Genomic DNA, 17,952 nt, shown 5'->3' with positions numbered 1-17,952 from the left:
CTGCATTTGTCTACCAAAAATGTTTAAAAAAAAAAAAAAGACAATTATTGATTTGCTGGAGTAGAAAAAGTTGAATAAATTTCTTATCTTTGACCATCATAAAAAGTTGTTTTCTTAAGAAAAGGCTGAACTTCTAACATTTGCACATCATAATTCTAATACACAGCAAATCAGTAAGTTCCAGTAAGTGGTTTTATAAGTAGTGTGGTGGTTTGTTTTCTAAACTCAGAACAACCAAGTACTCTTTAATATGAAGGCAAAATGTTAAATTCTGGGGGTTTTTTAGAAGAAAAACGGTTTCACCTTGGTTTGCAAAACTGAAACTAAGAATAAGAGGGGAGCTCCTTCCCACCTCCCCACAGAAAAAAGAAAAAAAAAAAAGAAAAAAGAGAGAAAAAAAAGAATAAAAGTCTTTTATTTTATTAATGTAGTTAAAAGTTTCTATGACAAAAGGGAAGTTAAGACAAACTGTAGTGTTCTTGCTCTATTGCTTTATTGAAATCCTTAGAATAACTGCCTGAATCTCAAACTGAACTAGGCTTTTCCACAAATACACCCTTGCCTGTGCAACTTCAGTGACTAACAGTTCTCCCAATCAGGAATAAACCCCTAATACACATTTAAAAAGTCATTTTACTGAGAGGCTTTTCTCCAGAAGCAACTTCTCATCATTCCCATCCTTTGTGTCTCTCACCCCACTGAATGCACAAGCAGGGACAGAGTTCTCTACCACAAATTACGTGCACGGATGTGAAAGAAACCTCTGACAATAGAGGCAATGGTATGATAAGCAAAGAATTTCAATTGCCAAGTATTTCACACGAGTGCCTATCACAGCTATAGTTCTGCAATGTAGCAAAATATTTGCTGTCTGGAATGCAGAGAGGAAGACGAAAGCTTCTTCCCCCGATTCTCAGCATTCCCAAGGGTTCAATTCAAACATTTCCTCTGACATTACCAAAAATGCAGCTAAACTTCAAGCTATTTGACCAATACCTTGCTTAAGGAACAGCATGAGAAATGCAGCCACTGGAGACTTGCTTGAAAACTATATTAAGTCACAGGACAATTTTGCAAAAAGTCTAAACCTTGCTACTTATATACAAGTAACCATGAGAGCAGCAGCAATTAATTACTAAAAACAAACCCAAAACTGATTCTTTTGAACTATTTTAGTTACTGTTAGAAATCAGCGTCCAAATCTAGAACAAATATTGAATAGTTCAGATTTCTGGTGTTAAAAGTTGAACACATTTAGAATTAGAAGCAGAACAGCTGTCTCTACACAGCTCATGGAACACCACAAGTAACATACAAGATGAAGTCGTAATTTATAAAGTCCCATTTGAGTCTCACACTCTGCTTAGAGGACTCAGTATAGAATAGTCAGACTAATCTGATCTGTTTAAGAATAGAGAATTATCACCCTAACATGTTTAGATGTTTTGAGTACAAATATGAGATTTTCCTGTCATAAAAATATCCACCAATTATGCTCCAGAGAGCAAGCCACCGCTATTTTGGTTTTAAAAATTTACTGATGAGGTTTTAGAAAAACTCTTATTGAGAACACTTTAAAAATACTTTTAACATCATCTTCATAGACATCCAGAGTTTATGAATCCAGGGCTGCTTTAGGAAAACTCACGCCTTCCAGTGCTGGTCTCACAAAGTAACCATCACCATTTCTGCTACTGTTTACAAGTAAAATGGTCCACCGTTTAGCAAAAACTTAAATAAAGGGATGACTAAGAAAAAAAAAATTAAATATTGCACAAATAATTTAACTGCAGACAGTCCAAGACACTTAAAGCATTGATTTTTGTCAACATATGAACTCTATTATATAGTAACACTTTCTATAATACAGGTTGGTTTTTTTTTACAAGACATTTAAATTCAGCATTTACATAAACAACTATCTTTACAATCTGTTGTCATATAATGGTAAGAGTTCCAGCACGAATTAATTTTGTCTTTGTTTTAAAAGTTCATCTATCTGAGTCTTGTACATGTTTTTCACATCTTCGAGATCCAGTCGCAGTTCTTCAGCTTCCTCTGCTTTCTCTCCATACATCTGAAGAATTGTATTGTATCTTTGATCCAAATCCTGCAAGGACACAGGGTTTGTTATCTGACTGATTTTCAACTTAAAAGTTGCTGCTAGGATAATGTTTTACACTACCAGGGAAAATAAGCTCAGCATTATTTTATCAAAATATAACTACTTTATAGTGAAGCACATAGTAAACTCCTCAAAAATACTTTATGCTTTGAGTCTCTGAATATGGGTAGATTTATACTCTAGATACAAAAGGAAGATATTCCAAAGACTCTTGACTAGGAAGAGGAAGAATTAGTGCTTGCATTGGAGGACGTACTCAAGCACCTTGAAGCTCCACTGCTATAAGCATTAAAAGACAATTAGTAAACTGCACTAAGTTTTAGTACAGGAATGACCACAGTTTGTGAAAGGTTTCATTGGGAAATTTAACATTCTGTTTTTAAAGAACAATGATAATTTCCAAAATTATCACAAAACAGTTTTCAATATTTCAATTAAGTTCTTAGACGTTCAGAGGATTAAAATATTTGCCCTATTACCTGTATCAGTTCCGCACACTCATTAAGCTTCTGCATCGAACTCTCATAAATCCGGGTTATTTATCAAAATGTCCCCTACTCTAAAAAGACTACATCCAGACAAGTGTCTTAAATGAAACAAGAACATGCTCTCTCCCTGATTTAGCGTGCAATCTTACACACAGCACACATTTCTAGCAACTGCATTTTGAAGCGACTACCTAGTCACAGAGTAGGCATTTTCAGATCCTACTATACAAAAACCCCTCAGGCACTTCTGTCATTTCTGATTAGGGACAGATCGGAATACAATCATAAATTCACAGGGGTATTCCAAAAAAACCTCAAGTATGTCAGTTTTACATCAAATTTACAACAGAAATACACTTACCTTTAGCTGTGCGCGTAATTTTGGTATTTCCTTTACTTTTTCTTCAAGTTCATCATTTTGATTTGTTAATTTAACCAGTTCTTCTGCCATTATTGACCGAGTTTTCTCATGGTTTCCAATTTCCAGCTAAGGTAAACAATGAGCAGGAGGAAAAAATTTACTGTATTCATAAAATACCATATCAAAATATTTTGATACAGTAACTAAGGTTTTTTCTTAACTCAGACTATGCTTCCAGTGTGTGCTGTTTCATTCTCACTTTCTTCTCAAATCCAATCCATTTTTGTGGGTTTCCTTGTTTGTTGCTGTGTTTTGTTTGTTTGTTGGGGGGGGGGGGTGTTTTTCTTTGGTTGGTGTTTTTTTTTTCTTTTGTGTTTTTCTTTTTCTTTTTTCATATAAACAAGTTCAGTTTTCTTCATAAGTCCTTGCCAAAACAAAAGGAAGCAACAAATTCTTCTCTTGCTTTTCCCTTCTTCCCTACACAGACCTCCAGCGGCTATCCTGGTTAACAGAATTGTCATGAAAAGGGAAGAGCGAATATACTCTGCTGAGAGTAGAAGGATCAAGCTTTTTGAATACAAAATGGATGGCAAATATTTTATATTGTACATAAAACCCACAAATAATATTGATTGCATTAGTATTTACACTTATACATGCTCTATTTGGTTAGATAAGATTAACTACAGTACCTGCAGATGTGAAATCTCTCCTTCTCTCAGTTTTAGCTGTGACTGAAGATTTTCAATTATACTTGAACCTGCTCCCATCCTTATAGCGTCATAAAGATTGCTCCCACTAGTAGCTATTGGCCCAAATGAGTGATCATGAGGATCATCCTACAAACAAAATGTTAGAGAAGCTTAAAGTTAGACAAAAATATGCACCCTTCAGAATCTTCCCCCTCCCAGAGTATTATTTCATTTAAGATTTAAAATTATACTGTTACTAGGCAAGCATTCCAATACTTATATTTTGTTTCTAAAACAAACGCTTAAGGTGAAAAGGTACAATTTGAGATAGCTCCTTACTGGCAAGTTCTTGTCACCTATACAAGTGTCATTTAACTGGGACATCAATAATGGGATCCATAGGAAAGCAGCAGACTTCACACGGACCACAACAGTCAGTGATACTGCCCAGGGTTGTGCCCTAAACCAGGGTTGCTGGTCAAAAGAAATCAACTGATTTGACTCCTACTAGTGCTATTCAAGTCTTCTAGATGAAATCAGACATGTGAACTCAGCACCAATACATGTATGTATTACTCTGCAATAGAAGTACCAGTTTTACACTCTTTTTCACGGATGTTTTACAATCACAGACATCCTGCAGGTTTGAGCCATTTCTGCATAGGAATTACCTCATCTAAGGCAAATATATTCTTGAAGAGTCATTTTCTACATTAACAAAAGTTCTTGAAGAGGACAAAAAGCGGCCTATCAAAAAAGCCAACATAATTGACATACGATACCTGCGACAGGAATGATGTCTGAAGACCTGCCATGTCAACTCCACTTATGGAACTAGAGCGTGACATAGTTGGAGTACTTGAAACAGTTTCAACTGTAAACGACTTCCGATCCTAAGGAAAAAAACAACAACGCCACCAACAAAACCCACACCCATACAATATCACCAGTTAGGTAAAGATAAAAGTTTACAAGATGGTGAAAGAAAGATTTGGTGAAGAACATACTGCCCTTTTCCACCAACAACCACAGAACATAACATGACAGATAACCTTTCCCCTTTACCAATCCCTAAAACACACAGAAGTTCAACAATGAAGAATTACTGTGTTACTAACACTTCCAGCTTATTAATACGTACAAATCCTCAGACTTCTCAGGAAACAAAGTTGTTGCAAATCACACCACCAGAATTTCTCTTTTAAGCAGCCAAGGCAGACTGAGAAGCAGTTTTGCATTCCCAAATGTATCACATGAAGAATACCCTACACCCAGAAGTATGTCTCTTTTTAAAATGCATGTTAATTTTTTTTTTAATAATGTGTATTAATTCAATTCTGAGATTTTGCATGTGCCAATACCTTACTAACACAATTTCCAAACAGACTAACCTCCTTCTAGAGGCAGTATCTGGAGGCATGCTAGCTTCTGAAGGATAGAGCACTTAGATTTTAGAACTGGAAATGGTAAGAAACCACCAACAGAAATAGTTTTACTTTAATATCAATTGCTCATTAGGAGTAACAAAGTTACTGACTATTGAGGGCTGTTCAGTGACTTGTCACTTAAGCTGGAAAGCATGTGGTACATTACGCACGGTCAAGTTAAATGCAAAACAGGAATTCAGCGCAAGCAATGCTAGTAGATTTGAGCAAAGAAAACAAGTAGCTTCATAAGGAAAGGAATCAAAGAGCCTTAAAAAAATCAGATTATTAAGCCAATCATTATCCATATTTTATCTCTTCTCAGGTTAAATAGACTATTAGTCAAGATCCATTTCAGTGAGTACCACACAAGCACTTATTTCACTGGAAATAAAAGGCATTCACAATAAGGAAAAGCCAAGTCTCTAAGGCCTAGGCTGACAGTATACACTGTACTGCTCCGAGTCCATTTTGTTGATTCCAACAGTTTCAGGTTCTAGATAGCTACTGAAATAATCATAGTATCAGTAAGATTGAACAGAAAGGTTGAGTTTTGTACCTTCTCCTTTGCTGCTTCTTGCACAAAAATTGCCTTCTTTCTTTCCTGTTCAACTTTCATCTTCTCCATTTCTAGCTGAGTAGCAAGCAGCGCCTGCAAAAATAAACACAGGTTGTTAAACTCCTGCTAGCTCAGTCCTCAAGGATAACATAGCTTAAAGCTGAAGTGGGCAATACCTTTTCTTTCTTTGCATCTTCCAAGGTTTTTGCGTACTCATCTTTGAGCCCTTCTAGTTCAACCTCATATCTACAATAAGGAAAGAAAGTAAATAAATATTCTGTGTTTGCTTTAGATCCATATACTTCTAGAAAATAGCTTCAAGGCTGTAAAACATCATGAAAGTAACATACTTCAGACAATCTCTAGCACGAAAACAAAATATCTTTAACAAGCTGGGCAACTTTATCAAAAGCTGTCAATCATTTTGCACAGTCATATCAACATTTAAAAGAATCAAGTCTTCCAACTTGCTGCAGATGGTTATGTACAGAATGCCTTATTCCTCCATTCCAGTACAATTTTAAAGAAATGCTGCTAATCAAAACTGCAACTCACCTACTATTTTCATTTTCCATTTTCTTCAACCTGTTTCTCTCCACTTCTAGCTGAGCCTGAAGGCGTGTATTTTCTTGCCTTAAAAGACTATTCTGAGATTCAGTAGAAGACATCTGAATTTTATTAGAAAGAAGTTCTTCTGTAGCAGCCCGTTCTCTCTCAGCAGCTGCTGCTAGAAGAGTTTGAGACTCACCTATTATTAAGAAAAACGAGGAAATTAACTTTTTTGATCAAATATCTATAATATGGACCAACTATTTAAGCATCAAAATGGAATTTTATTAAATGAAACTACTTTTTCTTTTAAAAACAAACAAACCACACACCCAGAACTGTCTTCTGTTGTAAAGGAAATTCAATATTTTTCACCATACTGTCACAGGAACAAAGCAATGCAGAACAAGGAGACTTCACACTCTTTCAGAATGCAATATAGAGCTACAGATTGCCTCCAGAAAAGAAGTAATTTCTCTAGGCTCACCTTCGGGCATTTTCTGCATTTTTCATTTAAAATAATAGATTCCTACTGTGTCAACAGATACATGTCTCATTACCTATGCAGCCGGGTAAGTAAATGATTCGAGTCTTTACAACACAGCATCTAAGCCCCAGGCTTGACAACTGTAAATGCTGGTGTACTTTCAGCATCTCAGTGTCCGCCATTCCTTTAGATTTTGTAAGGACACGTACACTTTAACACCTCTATCTTACAATCTTATGTTACATTGTGTTTTACAGAGAATCAGTGAATCACCTGTCCAAGAACCTTGGCAGAACACCCCACACACCTTTTCCTTACAGAAAAGCATTCTGTGCTCTTCTCTCCTGTGCCACCACCTACGCTTTGGGTAAGTGTCAAGCCCTTTTCATTGACCTTCAGCCATCTCACAGCTACATCAAGACCCTCACTGTTCAGTAAAAGCTAAAAACATCTTACCAAGCCTGTCGGAAAGATTCTTTTCCAGTTTTTCCCATGCAGAGGTTTGTGCTCCCAGTGTGGCTTGCAGATTTTCTATCTGACGGAGAAGTGGCCGTGTAGCAGATGTAACACTTTGACTTAGTTCTTGGTTCCGGCTCTCTGCTTCTTGGAGTCTCTGAAATCACAAATTCAATACGATTAAGCTTTTAAATCATATGACAGATTAAAAGATTAATACAGAATTCAACTAAACATGTAACAGTTGCTTTACACACTAAAATTCATATGTTCAGATTCACAGCAAAGTGTGGAATTTCTAGATAGAAGCCTAACATTTTTAGATACACGACAGAGCAATAGTCCAGAAATTTACATTTCAAGAGCCTTCTGAATGTCACTTGAAACACTTTGGCAACAACCTACCTACCTTCTGGACCTTAAGAACAAGAAAAATATTCTTAAGAAGCAGTTAAAGAGTAATTTAAAACATATTTGCTAGCAATTTTAGAGGACTATTAAAAGCATAAGGGCTGAACTTTCTCTTATACTAAAAGGACAGCATTACAGTTAAAAGCCATCATAATAATTATATTCTGTTTTCAATATGTGATTAAAAAACCCGTTTCCTTTAATATTCTTATTGTTTTTCTACACAGGACAAATATTGCAAGTAACCAGGAAAACAAGGTCTCTTTTTCAGGCTATTAATGTCATACTAGCATTTCGTTTTCAGTTTTTAGAAGCCCTCCTTGCAGATACAAGTGTCATCATTTATTTGCTACAGTACCTCTTGTAGTTCACCAATTTCCTGGCGTAAATAGTCTTCTTTTCTTGCTGCCTGCTGTTCTGATCGTTGCAGTGCTAGTCTCAGGTCTGCCACCTAAATAATCAAGACATGGTCACTAATTTCTTGCTAGAAGTTATAGTACCACCATTGCTAGAATCCTACACCATTTTTAAACACTGTTAGCCAGGGTATGTCTGTTTCCAAGTTAAAGGCTTAAGTTTTGCATTCACACAAATGGTTACACTCATTTATCTATCACTAAAAATTTTAACTAAATTTCTTGAAGTTTGCCTCACAGTAAGAGCACTACAAACTTAACACAGAGCCTGTCAAAGTCACTTTAGTTAGACAAGCAAAATTAGAAGTATTTTTATATAAAATTAAAATTTTAAAGCTTAGCACAACTATCACTAAACACTGAACAACTTCACAGGAAATTAATCCATTGGGTACTTGGTAGGTACACAAAAATGAGTTCCACCTTACAGTGCACCTGCTTCATTATGCCAGATGCATGCACCATCCTTTTGTTTAATACAAAAGTTTTATTCACTGCATTTAAGATCCACCTGAATTGCCAAAGCTTCTTGTTGCTGTCGTGCCTCATCCTGGGCCTTCTCCAGAGCTAACCCAAGCTCTTCCTTTGCCTTCATTTCCCGACTCAGGGCTGCTTCTTGTGCCTCACTGTCCTTTGTAGCATTAGCTTTATGAAGATCTGCAAGTTCCCTGGGGATTAAAAAAAAAAAGCAAAACTTTTTACAGTTCATACAACACCAACAACTTTGTTTATGTATTAACATTTCACAAGCATTGCACAAGAAACAGACACAGAAGATAAATGTATGATTGAAGACGGGTGCACAAATATCTGCTTACTTGTATGCGCTGTCAAGTGCCGCCTGGACACTCCTGTTCCGTTCTTCAAGGTCTTCCACTTCAGCCTGAAGTTTAGTAAGATCCTTTTCTTGTCGCTCTACAACACTGTTCAGTTGTTTAATGCTGTCTCGATGTTGCTTCTCAAGGTCTTCCTTGCCATCAAGCACCTATTAGAGCGCAAACAAGAAGTATGTTACTAATCCCAGTAGGTGGGGTACACAAGGCCATTTGAGGACAGTGACAACTGTGGTAATCAATTCAGGATGAAGTTACACAAAATGACTACACTGATCTAACAGTTGCCAAAAGAGAAAGGTTATGCTCCCCCATCTTCCTCAGAGGAGGGGGCTCTTCATCACTACAACTTCACATACTTCCTCATACTTGGTCTGCTGCTTGTAAGGTCTTGATTCAATCACAAACTGAGCAAAAACACTGCCCAAATTCTGCTGGTTCAGGTTTTCCAACTAAAATGTAGTGTGCTGAATTTGGTCAGCCCACCTGAGAACCAGCAGCGCAAATGCAAACAAGCAGCTGGAAAGATACCTGACCACAGTTTTAAAGTTCCCTGAGAACACACCGAGAAATCACATCTCAGTGTTCCAATAATACAAACAGGGAAGTCTTCCAGGAAAACAAACAAAACAAAAAACCCAAACAAACAACACCAACAAAACCCCAGTCTACCTAGAGCCCCCCTCCAAAGGCTACTCTGCAGTTCATATAAAATGCTTTTTAAAAAATCTCTTGGATATCTCACCTGTTTTAAATGCTGCAACTCCTCTTCCAATTCCTTAATCTTTTTGTTCTGTTTTGTGTTAATATTTTCCCTCTCTTTCTCTTTGGCTCTTAATTTCTTAATAATGTTGGAATTGTGCAGCTGCTGTTTGGAAAGCTTTTCTCCTGTGAAGAAAATGAACACAAAGCTTAGGGCACATCGCTGTTATTCTATGAGCTCTCCCTATTCACACCTCCCCATGCTCTCCAGTATAATGAAAATAATAATCAAATATATACAGAAATACTTATATTTTGTCACGCAAGTTCTTCAGTTTTTAATCTACCTACTCCTAAAATGACCTTGCTACCCTAACTTATAGTGAGGTAGGACAAGTAGTGAAAGGCTTTGAAAGTAAAGCAAATGAGCTCATCATATCAGGTAAAAAAACCCAAAATGGCCTGTTCATTTAGTAACTATATTTTACTTCCAAAATTGAAAAGTAGTATGAGAGACGCTGTAGAAATGTCATGAACAATGCCCTAGTTAGATTTCTACTGAACAGAAGATGGAGTGTTGTACTGTATGCTGCTTTTACCTCCCAGCACCGCTGAATGCATGCTGCAGGAAGCAGCCCTTGAGCCATCTGTATGTGACTCATCCCTCCTGAGGCTCTTTGCTATTAACCAAATGGTTCAAATGTTCGGAAACATCTAACATGCTTCAAATGTATTTTCCAACATACAGAAGACTCATATGAGAAGGCAGTACATCTCTAATTATCCTACAAATTTTTACTATTAAAAATGTCTTAGTTCTCACCTTCCTCCATTAATCCTTTGATTTGCTCTTCTTTTTCCTTCAGTAATTCAGCAGTTTCATTTGTATTAAGTCTAGTAGCCAATTCTTCTTTAACAGTCTTTACTTCCTAAATAATAGGATAAAATACTTAGAACCATTTATCAAAATATATATAGGGAAAAATGCACCATAATTATACTGATCACCTTTTACTTCTCCCCTTGCTGTCAAATGCTTTTCTTCGAAAACAATTTAGGTTGGAAGGGAACTTTGGAGATGATCTGATCGAATCAGATTGCTCAGAGCCTTATTCCATCAAGTTTTAAAAACCTCCGAGGACTGAGACTTCTCTGTACAATTCGTTCCAACTCCTCCTTTCATTTCACCTTCTATGATTTAAACTTGTGCAATATAGTAAAAAATACTTATATTCACATACAGGTATCATATTATTTTTTTCTATTTCGGTTTACTACTGTGCCAACACAGTAACACATACAGTCACAAAAAAACTGTGAATTTTTTCTTTCCCCTGTTACAGATTTGAATTGACTTCTTGCAGATTAGCAATAAGTCGGAGAAATTTAATGTTGTGGTACCAGGTCAAGAACACTTAAACTCCATTAACTTTGCTGCTGCAGACTTCAGTGCTCATTCCAAACCAATCCATTATCAGGCCTTGATTTTCCTACCAGTTAACCCTCTAAAGAAGCCATTTCCATTCTTCACTACTTCCCAACATCTCCAGGCCATTCTTCTCCCTCACACCAATGCAAATGCATAATTTGGTACAAGGTAAATTAGAGCAGGTGTTAAACGTTTTTTCCCCAAACTAAACTAACTTTAACTTAAATTTGAGTTCCCCAACTTGGTTCACAAGACAGCTGCATGAATACATGCATCAACACAAGGAAACAACAAAAAGCCTGGGAGGCTGGAATCAGCTTGTGCTGGTTACTAATACCATGAGGCAGCACCTGTCGGTCTCGTGCTTTTCCCAGCTCGATTTTTATGAATTTATCAGAAGAAATTTAAAATAATATAATAATAAATATTCCTTTCACTAAAAAGCCAAGTTACCTTTTTTGCTGCATCTCTTTCTTTGCAGGCGAGCTGAAGCTTCTTTTCAGCATCTGCAATCCGCTGAGCAAACTCTTCTTTAAGAGATGAAAGGCTACTGCTCTCTTCTTTCATTCTGAACATTTCACTACATTTAAAATTAACATTTCAGAACAGTTGCATAATTATGACACCCCAAAGCAGTTTGCAGCAGGTTATCTTAAATGCTTTTAAAATGTGTTTGTTTTGGTTTTGTCCGTTCAGGTTTTTTTATTATTATTTAATTTACACGTAGAGCAGAAGCCTTTTTTTTTTTTACACATTTATATTAGAAGTACTAATCAAAGATCTTTATTAGCTCAGAAATTACCCATGAATACAATGAAAGGCTTGATTTACCTTAAATGTTTTGCCCCTTAATCAAGTTCTTTCTGATTAACCACAAGGCTCAGGGAAAGTGATTAAAAGTACTTTTAAGTTAAGATCGATTTATTCATTAAATAATAGTTTCAGATATTATCTGTAAACTTTTAAACTTTATACTTGATCAGTAAACTGGTAAATCCAACTTTTTTTTTCCTTTTCATTTTAACTGAATTAAATAATGAATTCAAGTTTTTCCCTACACCCAGCCCTTCTACCACACATTCACTGTTACATTGTCATCAGCAAATTACTTAGTAAATCAGGTTCCCCCATCTGTATCTGAATTATAACAAAGATCTTTATTAATAACTACGTCTGACTCTACACATCTTTTTGTCATTCTTACTGCTTAGTGAAACATGCCTAACTAGCCTCTTCCCAACAGAAACTGTGGTCTCAAGAAATAATGTCTTTTTAAAAACAAATACCATCACAACACATGCAATCATTATATCCACCTTTCCCGAACAGCGCACATCCTTGCAACCTTTGTTCTAGTTATAAAGCTATTGTTTTACAATATTCTTTACTGATTGTATGATGGTAAAGTTACAGCTACACCCACTACTGTGTATATTTTCATACTTACTCTTTTAGGTTATCATATGCTTCTTCCAGACGCGCCTTTTCTTTACTAGTACTTAATAACTGTATTTCCCTCTTCTCCAGTTTCTCAGTTAATGAATCAATCATCTGGACAATGTTTTTACAGATAAAGATCACATGAATGGGACAATTAAAACACAAGAGGGGCAGGCTTCCCCTCCCCCCAACCATTCCCACCCAGCGCTATTTAAAGCCGAACTTGTCAATGTTTTTAGAAACTGGAGGTAAAAGTCAGTGAAGATTGCCATATTTCTGCCACATTAATGTAGAGCTATGCAATACCTATCTAAACTAACCATACAAATTTATTTTAATCTATCCACTATTCTTAACTATGCTCATCTTAATTAAATTGCATGGTGTACCTTCTTCTAAAAAGTAGAGATTATTTATGCTAAAAACAACCATTAGTTTATCTAGCAAAAAGGGCTTATTTACACTATTGCTGTTCTCAAAGAACATGAATAATGCTCCCGAAACACGATCAAATTTAGACAGTTTGTAAGTCTGTGGAAAAAACTGCTTGCAAAAATACTTAAAGGAATCTCCTTCACCCTTCACAGTAAAAAACTGCACCAAGGAATTAACATAACACATTTGACTTATCGAGGCTTCCCGTTTGCTAGCATTATGCACAATTCACAATAACGATAACTAGGTGGATCAGGTGAAACCTGAAACTATTTGACCTGAAATTTCACCAGCATTCTTCTACTATAGAAGATCAAGGATAGTTTTCTACAAGGTAAGGTAGTTCAGCATCAATTAATTCATTCAAATAAGGTGAAGCTAATACTTACACAAGGAGAAGACAGGAATTTCATCTGTAATTAAAGGGTGTGTTTGCATAAAAACATTTTACAGTTACCTTTTTAAACTCTTGCTTTTCAGTGTCCTCTTCTAGCAATTTTTCAACAGCATCCTGCTGCAGCTCGGTCTCCTCTTTCACAATCTGTTCTTCAACAGTTTGCACAGTAGCAACCAAAACATCTGGCTGCTCAGAATTAACAGGGGTCGCGCTTCTCCCACTCTCTTCCATCTCAGCTTCCTCAGCATGTAAACCAGAAGCGTCAGTCAAGTTTTCGGATTTATTTTTCAGGGCATCAACTGTTTCTGTCTTTGATGCAGAAGGACTGACAGCAACAGATGCTGAAGCAGAAGCCCTGCCCGATAACTCATCATCTGAATTTATTTCGCTTACACTTCTACTATCTAAAGACTGTACACTAAATGAATCAATTCTTTCAAAAGCATCAGAGGAGCAGCAGCTCTCGGTCATTTTTTGAAAGTCATCCAAACGACTGTAATCTGCACAGGCAGATGTAGATAAAAGCTGAAATGAGGTTTGCATTAGGTGAAGACTGGATTTTGAATCTGCAGCTTCTTGTCTTGAACTTACTGAGCTCTCACTTATTACACTTTCATGGTCCAGAACTTCAATATCACTAGTTGTGGATGTCCCTGAGGAGAAAGTGCTAATTGGAGGTGATGGTGTATTGCTTTGCCTGTCCTCAGTCTTTCGCTCCTTCGTTTCCAAACCCATGTCTTTTGTACCTGCATTAAGAGGCTGCGAAGCGCTACCTGGCGCACCTCCTGTTCCATCCCCTCCAACACTGGATTTTTCATTACGAGCATCTTCAGTTACTTCCAAATTTAGAGCAGACACCTTTTTGTCAATAACTTCATTTGCACTTTCTTCAGGCTTGGCATTAGATTTAAGCACAGAATTCTCTTCTAATTTCTCACTGGGAATATCGAGGCTTTTCAAGTCCACTAGGCCAGCTACAGAGGAATCCTTCACTTCTGCCTCTGTTGTCACTGGTACTTCCAGCTGACTGGGGTGTTGAGCCTCCTTTAAAGTGTTTTTCACCTCCTCTTTGGGTCGCTGTGATTTGGCTGGAGGTTTGGATACCACTGGATTTTTCTGTATACTCTGAACATCTGTTGGAGAGAGAAAGGCACTGAAGAAGTTTTCGGATTCATCTACTACTGTCCTCCTCACCGGTTTAGTGATTGCTGTTGGTGATATTGGTTGATTCTGTGGTTCTGTATTTGAACTTAAACCCCAGGAAGATGTATCCCATCCTCCACTTATGAGAGAATTTGTTCCTAAAACAATAAAAAAGAGACAGGTTAAGAACACTTAAAATGTATCATTTTTCAGTATTTGTCTTTCTAAGTGCAACAAAACAGAAAGTAATGTTTTCAATATCACATAACTTAAAGTGAACATTATATGTGACCACAAACAGCATTGTTTTTGTCACTACTTCCTTACAAAGCTTGGAACTGATTTTTAGACAAAGCAAGAGAAGCCTAAGGGAGACATGAAGTAACTCTAAGACTTAAGGTGGACACAGATAACTCCAGAAAGTAGGAGTAACTGAATGGAACCAACTCGCTCACTCCCTGTTAACAGTTTAGTAACTTAAGCAAAGGCATAAAGAAACCATACACAAATTACACCACTAAATCCATGAGTGAAAAATTCAGAATGACGCTGAAAAAGCACCTGGGAAAGGGAAACAAGCCCACAGAGCATTCTGAAAGCTGTAAGGGCAAGTCTGAAGCCTATTCAGGCACAAAAAGCAAGCATTTCTTTGGCAAACAGAACGTGGTCTCCTGCTTCCTGTAGTCAGAAGAGGCTAGGCAAAACAATGTGAAAAACTGTAGTTTAAAGTAGAGAATTATACAGATTACGAAAGGAGGAAACAACTACTAAGTCTTAAAAGTCACGTGCCAGCAGCACACAGACAAACACTTCACACACCATTGCAGAAAGCAGGGGAAAAACACTTTAAATATTTGTAGAATTTACACTATAAGAAGGCTTCTTGCCCTTTCAGTTTGTGACAGGCTTCATATTTTTCCTCACATACCAAGCAACAGCATGAAGCTGACAACACACATTGTCAGCAGCACAGCTGATAGCTTTCTTTTTCTCTTGGGGAGAAATACTGAATGGATTAGTGCTAAAGCTGACCTTAACCAACATCAATGGTTCCTATTATTGTAGTTCTTGCAGGTTTCCCAGAACTTGTCAACAGCAAGGATAATAAGAATTTCAGTATCAAATTTCAGTAGCATCCCAAGTAAGAAAGATTAATCAAAAGCTAATATCCAATTTGATTTTGTACCTACAAACATAATCTGGATAACATAACTATTTCAGGCTACCTAAAACAAGCTCACTTTATACAGTAGCATCTATTAAAAGACACTGAGTTATGCTACTTAAAGCAGACCACAATTTTCAGAAACTGTTAATAGCTATTGGGCTCAAGATCTCAAGTTTAGATAATCACTGCTCTCCTTGCCAAAAATACTACAAACACCTGATTTATTACCATCTTGTTCATGACTCCATAGCTTCAGAAAAAGCCTTGTGAGTGAAGCGTAACATTCAGAAAATATTTTGACTTCCTATAAAAATAAATCTGCCTTCCCTGAAAAACAGACACAGGTTGGTCTTTGCTGCTTTCCTTATGAACTATAGAACTGCTATAAATACTAAGATATAAACTAAATTTAAAAATTGCTTGGATAGGTCTGAAGTTTTAGGAAACTAAGCACAACACAGTCTTTTATAAACAATTTCTGTAACTGAAGACGACACAGGACTATGTAAGTGGCTGCTGAGCCCTTGCTCCCACAGGATGTGGAGAGGTAAAACTGACCCTGTGCTTTCCTGAGCAACCAACTTAGAAAACACCTTCCATTGTTACAGCTTTCAATATTCAGAAATCTAACTCTGCTGTGGGTATACCTGGCAATAACCTCCTCCTACAAATACATACATTTATTCTAGATACAGTCGTAATAAGGACAGCGATTCCAGATGACTTGGCTTCCTATCCTTTCCTTTATTCATTTTTATTTTCAAGGTGTTAATTATGGCTGGAAAAGTTTCTAACAAGAGGACTGCTTTTTGGTCTTGCATTTCCAAACAGCGATTTAGGACTGATCAGGTCCTGCATCAGCACACGTACAAAGCAGACGCTTCCTCATAACCAAAGCATGACAGTTCTTCCACCAACACATTCCTTTCAACCGATGTTGAAGGATTATGAACTTAACACCACAAAATAGTGGAAACTTCACTTCGTTTTATGCGGACCAGACGTTCAGATTCTTCATTGCTCTTCCTGTCGCAAAGAGCGAATCCATGCATGCCTCAGAAAGAAATAGAATTACCTCTTTTTTTTATTAAGTTAGGGGTTTTATCACTTATTAGTCTCTCGGAAAAAAAAAAAAAAAAAAAACAAACAAACAAACAAAAAACACAACCCAGAATACAACGCCTTGAGAACCACGGGTATGAAGTGCAGTGCTCCCCATGCAACAAAAGCAGGACACAGGTGACATCCACCAGGAGTTGCGTGTGCTGCTGAGGTTTCCTCCACTTTTTGTCAGTGTTATCCCGGCCCCGCCTGACCGGGGGGAACGAGAAGCACCACACGCATGGCTGAGCCGGTTAAACCTCCACAAGTGTAACACCCGACCCGGGTTCAGGGGGAGCCGGGGGAGGGTGCGGGGATGGCGGCGCCCCGGCCAACCCCGCTGCGAAGGCCGGGGCGGGCGCTGTGAGGGCGGGGGCGAGGCGGGGGGAGTGGGGGCACGGTGAGGGCCGCTCGCTGTGACCCACACTTACCGTCGCCGTAGTCGGGGATGACGGCGTCGGCCCAGGGGTTCTCCTCGGCCTGGATGTCCAGCACACGGTCGATGGACTTCTGGGCCTGCGACAGCGCCTGCTTGGCGAAGCTGGACAGCTGCGAGGCGTTGAACCAGCTCATCCTCCGCGCTGCCCGGTCCCGCGGCACCGAGCCACAAACACAGAGGCGGGTGCGGAGCGACCCGCCCCCAGAGCCCGCTCCCCGGCGGGGCGGGCGGCCGCGGCCTCGGGCTCGGGCTCGGCTCCGTGCTGGGGGGGCAGCGCGGCCCCGCGCCTGCGCGCTGCCGGGCTCCACGTCGCAACGAGCTCAGGCGCAGCCGCCCTCCAGCCCCCTGAAACGTTACGAGAGGCGGAGCGCCGGCCTTCCGCCTCGGTACCCGCCCTGGCCGAGCGCCGGCCTTCCGCCTCGGTACCCGCCATCCGTCTCGGTACCCGCCCTGGCCGAGCGCCGGCCTTCCGCCTCGGTACCCGCCGTGGCCGAGCGCCGGCCCAGGCTGCCTTGCTGTTGTTGCGACAACTCTTACATGTTAAAAAGTCAAGTTTTCTTCAAGCTTCTTAATCCTTCCTTCAGCCGCTTACCACAAATAACGAACCAAATATAGGCCATTCTAGACCTCAGCCTCTCACTTTGCTGCTTAAAGTCCCACAGCTTACAAGGGGCCTTTAACACTTTCAGAGGCTGCACAACACTTGAAAATAAGCTGTTTAAAAATTACTGTGGAGTGCATCCCTTTTATTACAGGGTTCCAGTGCAAGGCTGGAAGATGGAAAGTTTAAAGACAGTTTATAGTTTAAAAGACGGAAGAAGTTTAAGCATAGCTGATGCATCATGTAAAACCAGAGAATTCAGGTTGAGGTATGCAGCAGCACCTACTGACACGTCT

The 17,952-nt window shown here is 38.6% G+C and overlaps 1 protein-coding gene across 1 annotated transcript; it reads right to left on the bottom strand.

Annotated features, from left to right (window-relative positions):
- Positions 1-398: 398 nt before the first annotated feature.
- TMF1 (TATA element modulatory factor 1) lies at positions 399-17,331 on the bottom strand. Its single transcript, XM_065845504.2, has 17 exons — positions 17,048-17,331; positions 13,265-14,505; positions 12,380-12,483; positions 11,386-11,512; positions 10,327-10,432; positions 9,547-9,689; positions 8,787-8,953; positions 8,480-8,636; positions 7,911-8,003; positions 7,142-7,298; positions 6,205-6,397; positions 5,826-5,895; positions 5,650-5,742; positions 4,449-4,559; positions 3,667-3,813; positions 2,975-3,100; positions 399-2,110 (listed from the first exon to the last, which is right to left on the bottom strand). Exons 1-17 carry the CDS (start codon positions 17,187-17,189, stop codon positions 1,967-1,969), a joined length of 3,321 nt encoding a protein of 1,106 aa, XP_065701576.1. The 5' UTR covers positions 17,190-17,331; the 3' UTR covers positions 399-1,966.
- Positions 17,332-17,952: the final 621 nt, after the last annotated feature.

Source organism: Patagioenas fasciata, chromosome 10 (assembly GCF_037038585.1).
Source record: "Patagioenas fasciata isolate bPatFas1 chromosome 10, bPatFas1.hap1, whole genome shotgun sequence".
Classification (NCBI taxonomy): Eukaryota; Metazoa; Chordata; class Aves; order Columbiformes; family Columbidae; genus Patagioenas; species Patagioenas fasciata.
Note: the sequence above shows the minus strand (reverse complement) of the source record. Positions and strands in the feature narration are given on the sequence as shown.

What these genes read in the sequence shown, in the direction of transcription:
- TMF1 (XM_065845504.2), bottom strand. Translation starts at nt 17,189, where the DNA reads ATGAGCTGGTTCAACGCCTCGCAGCTGTCCAGCTTCGCCAAGCAGGCG. An exon ending in AAAAGCAAGAGTTTAAAAAG is followed by an intron (nt 12,484 to 13,264) that starts GTAACTGTAAAA and finishes AACATTGTCCAG; the next exon opens with ATGATTGATTCATTAACTGA. An exon ending in AAAGAGATGCAGCAAAAAAG is followed by an intron (nt 10,433 to 11,385) that starts GTAACTTGGCTT and finishes CCTATTATTTAG; the next exon opens with GAAGTAAAGACTGTTAAAGA.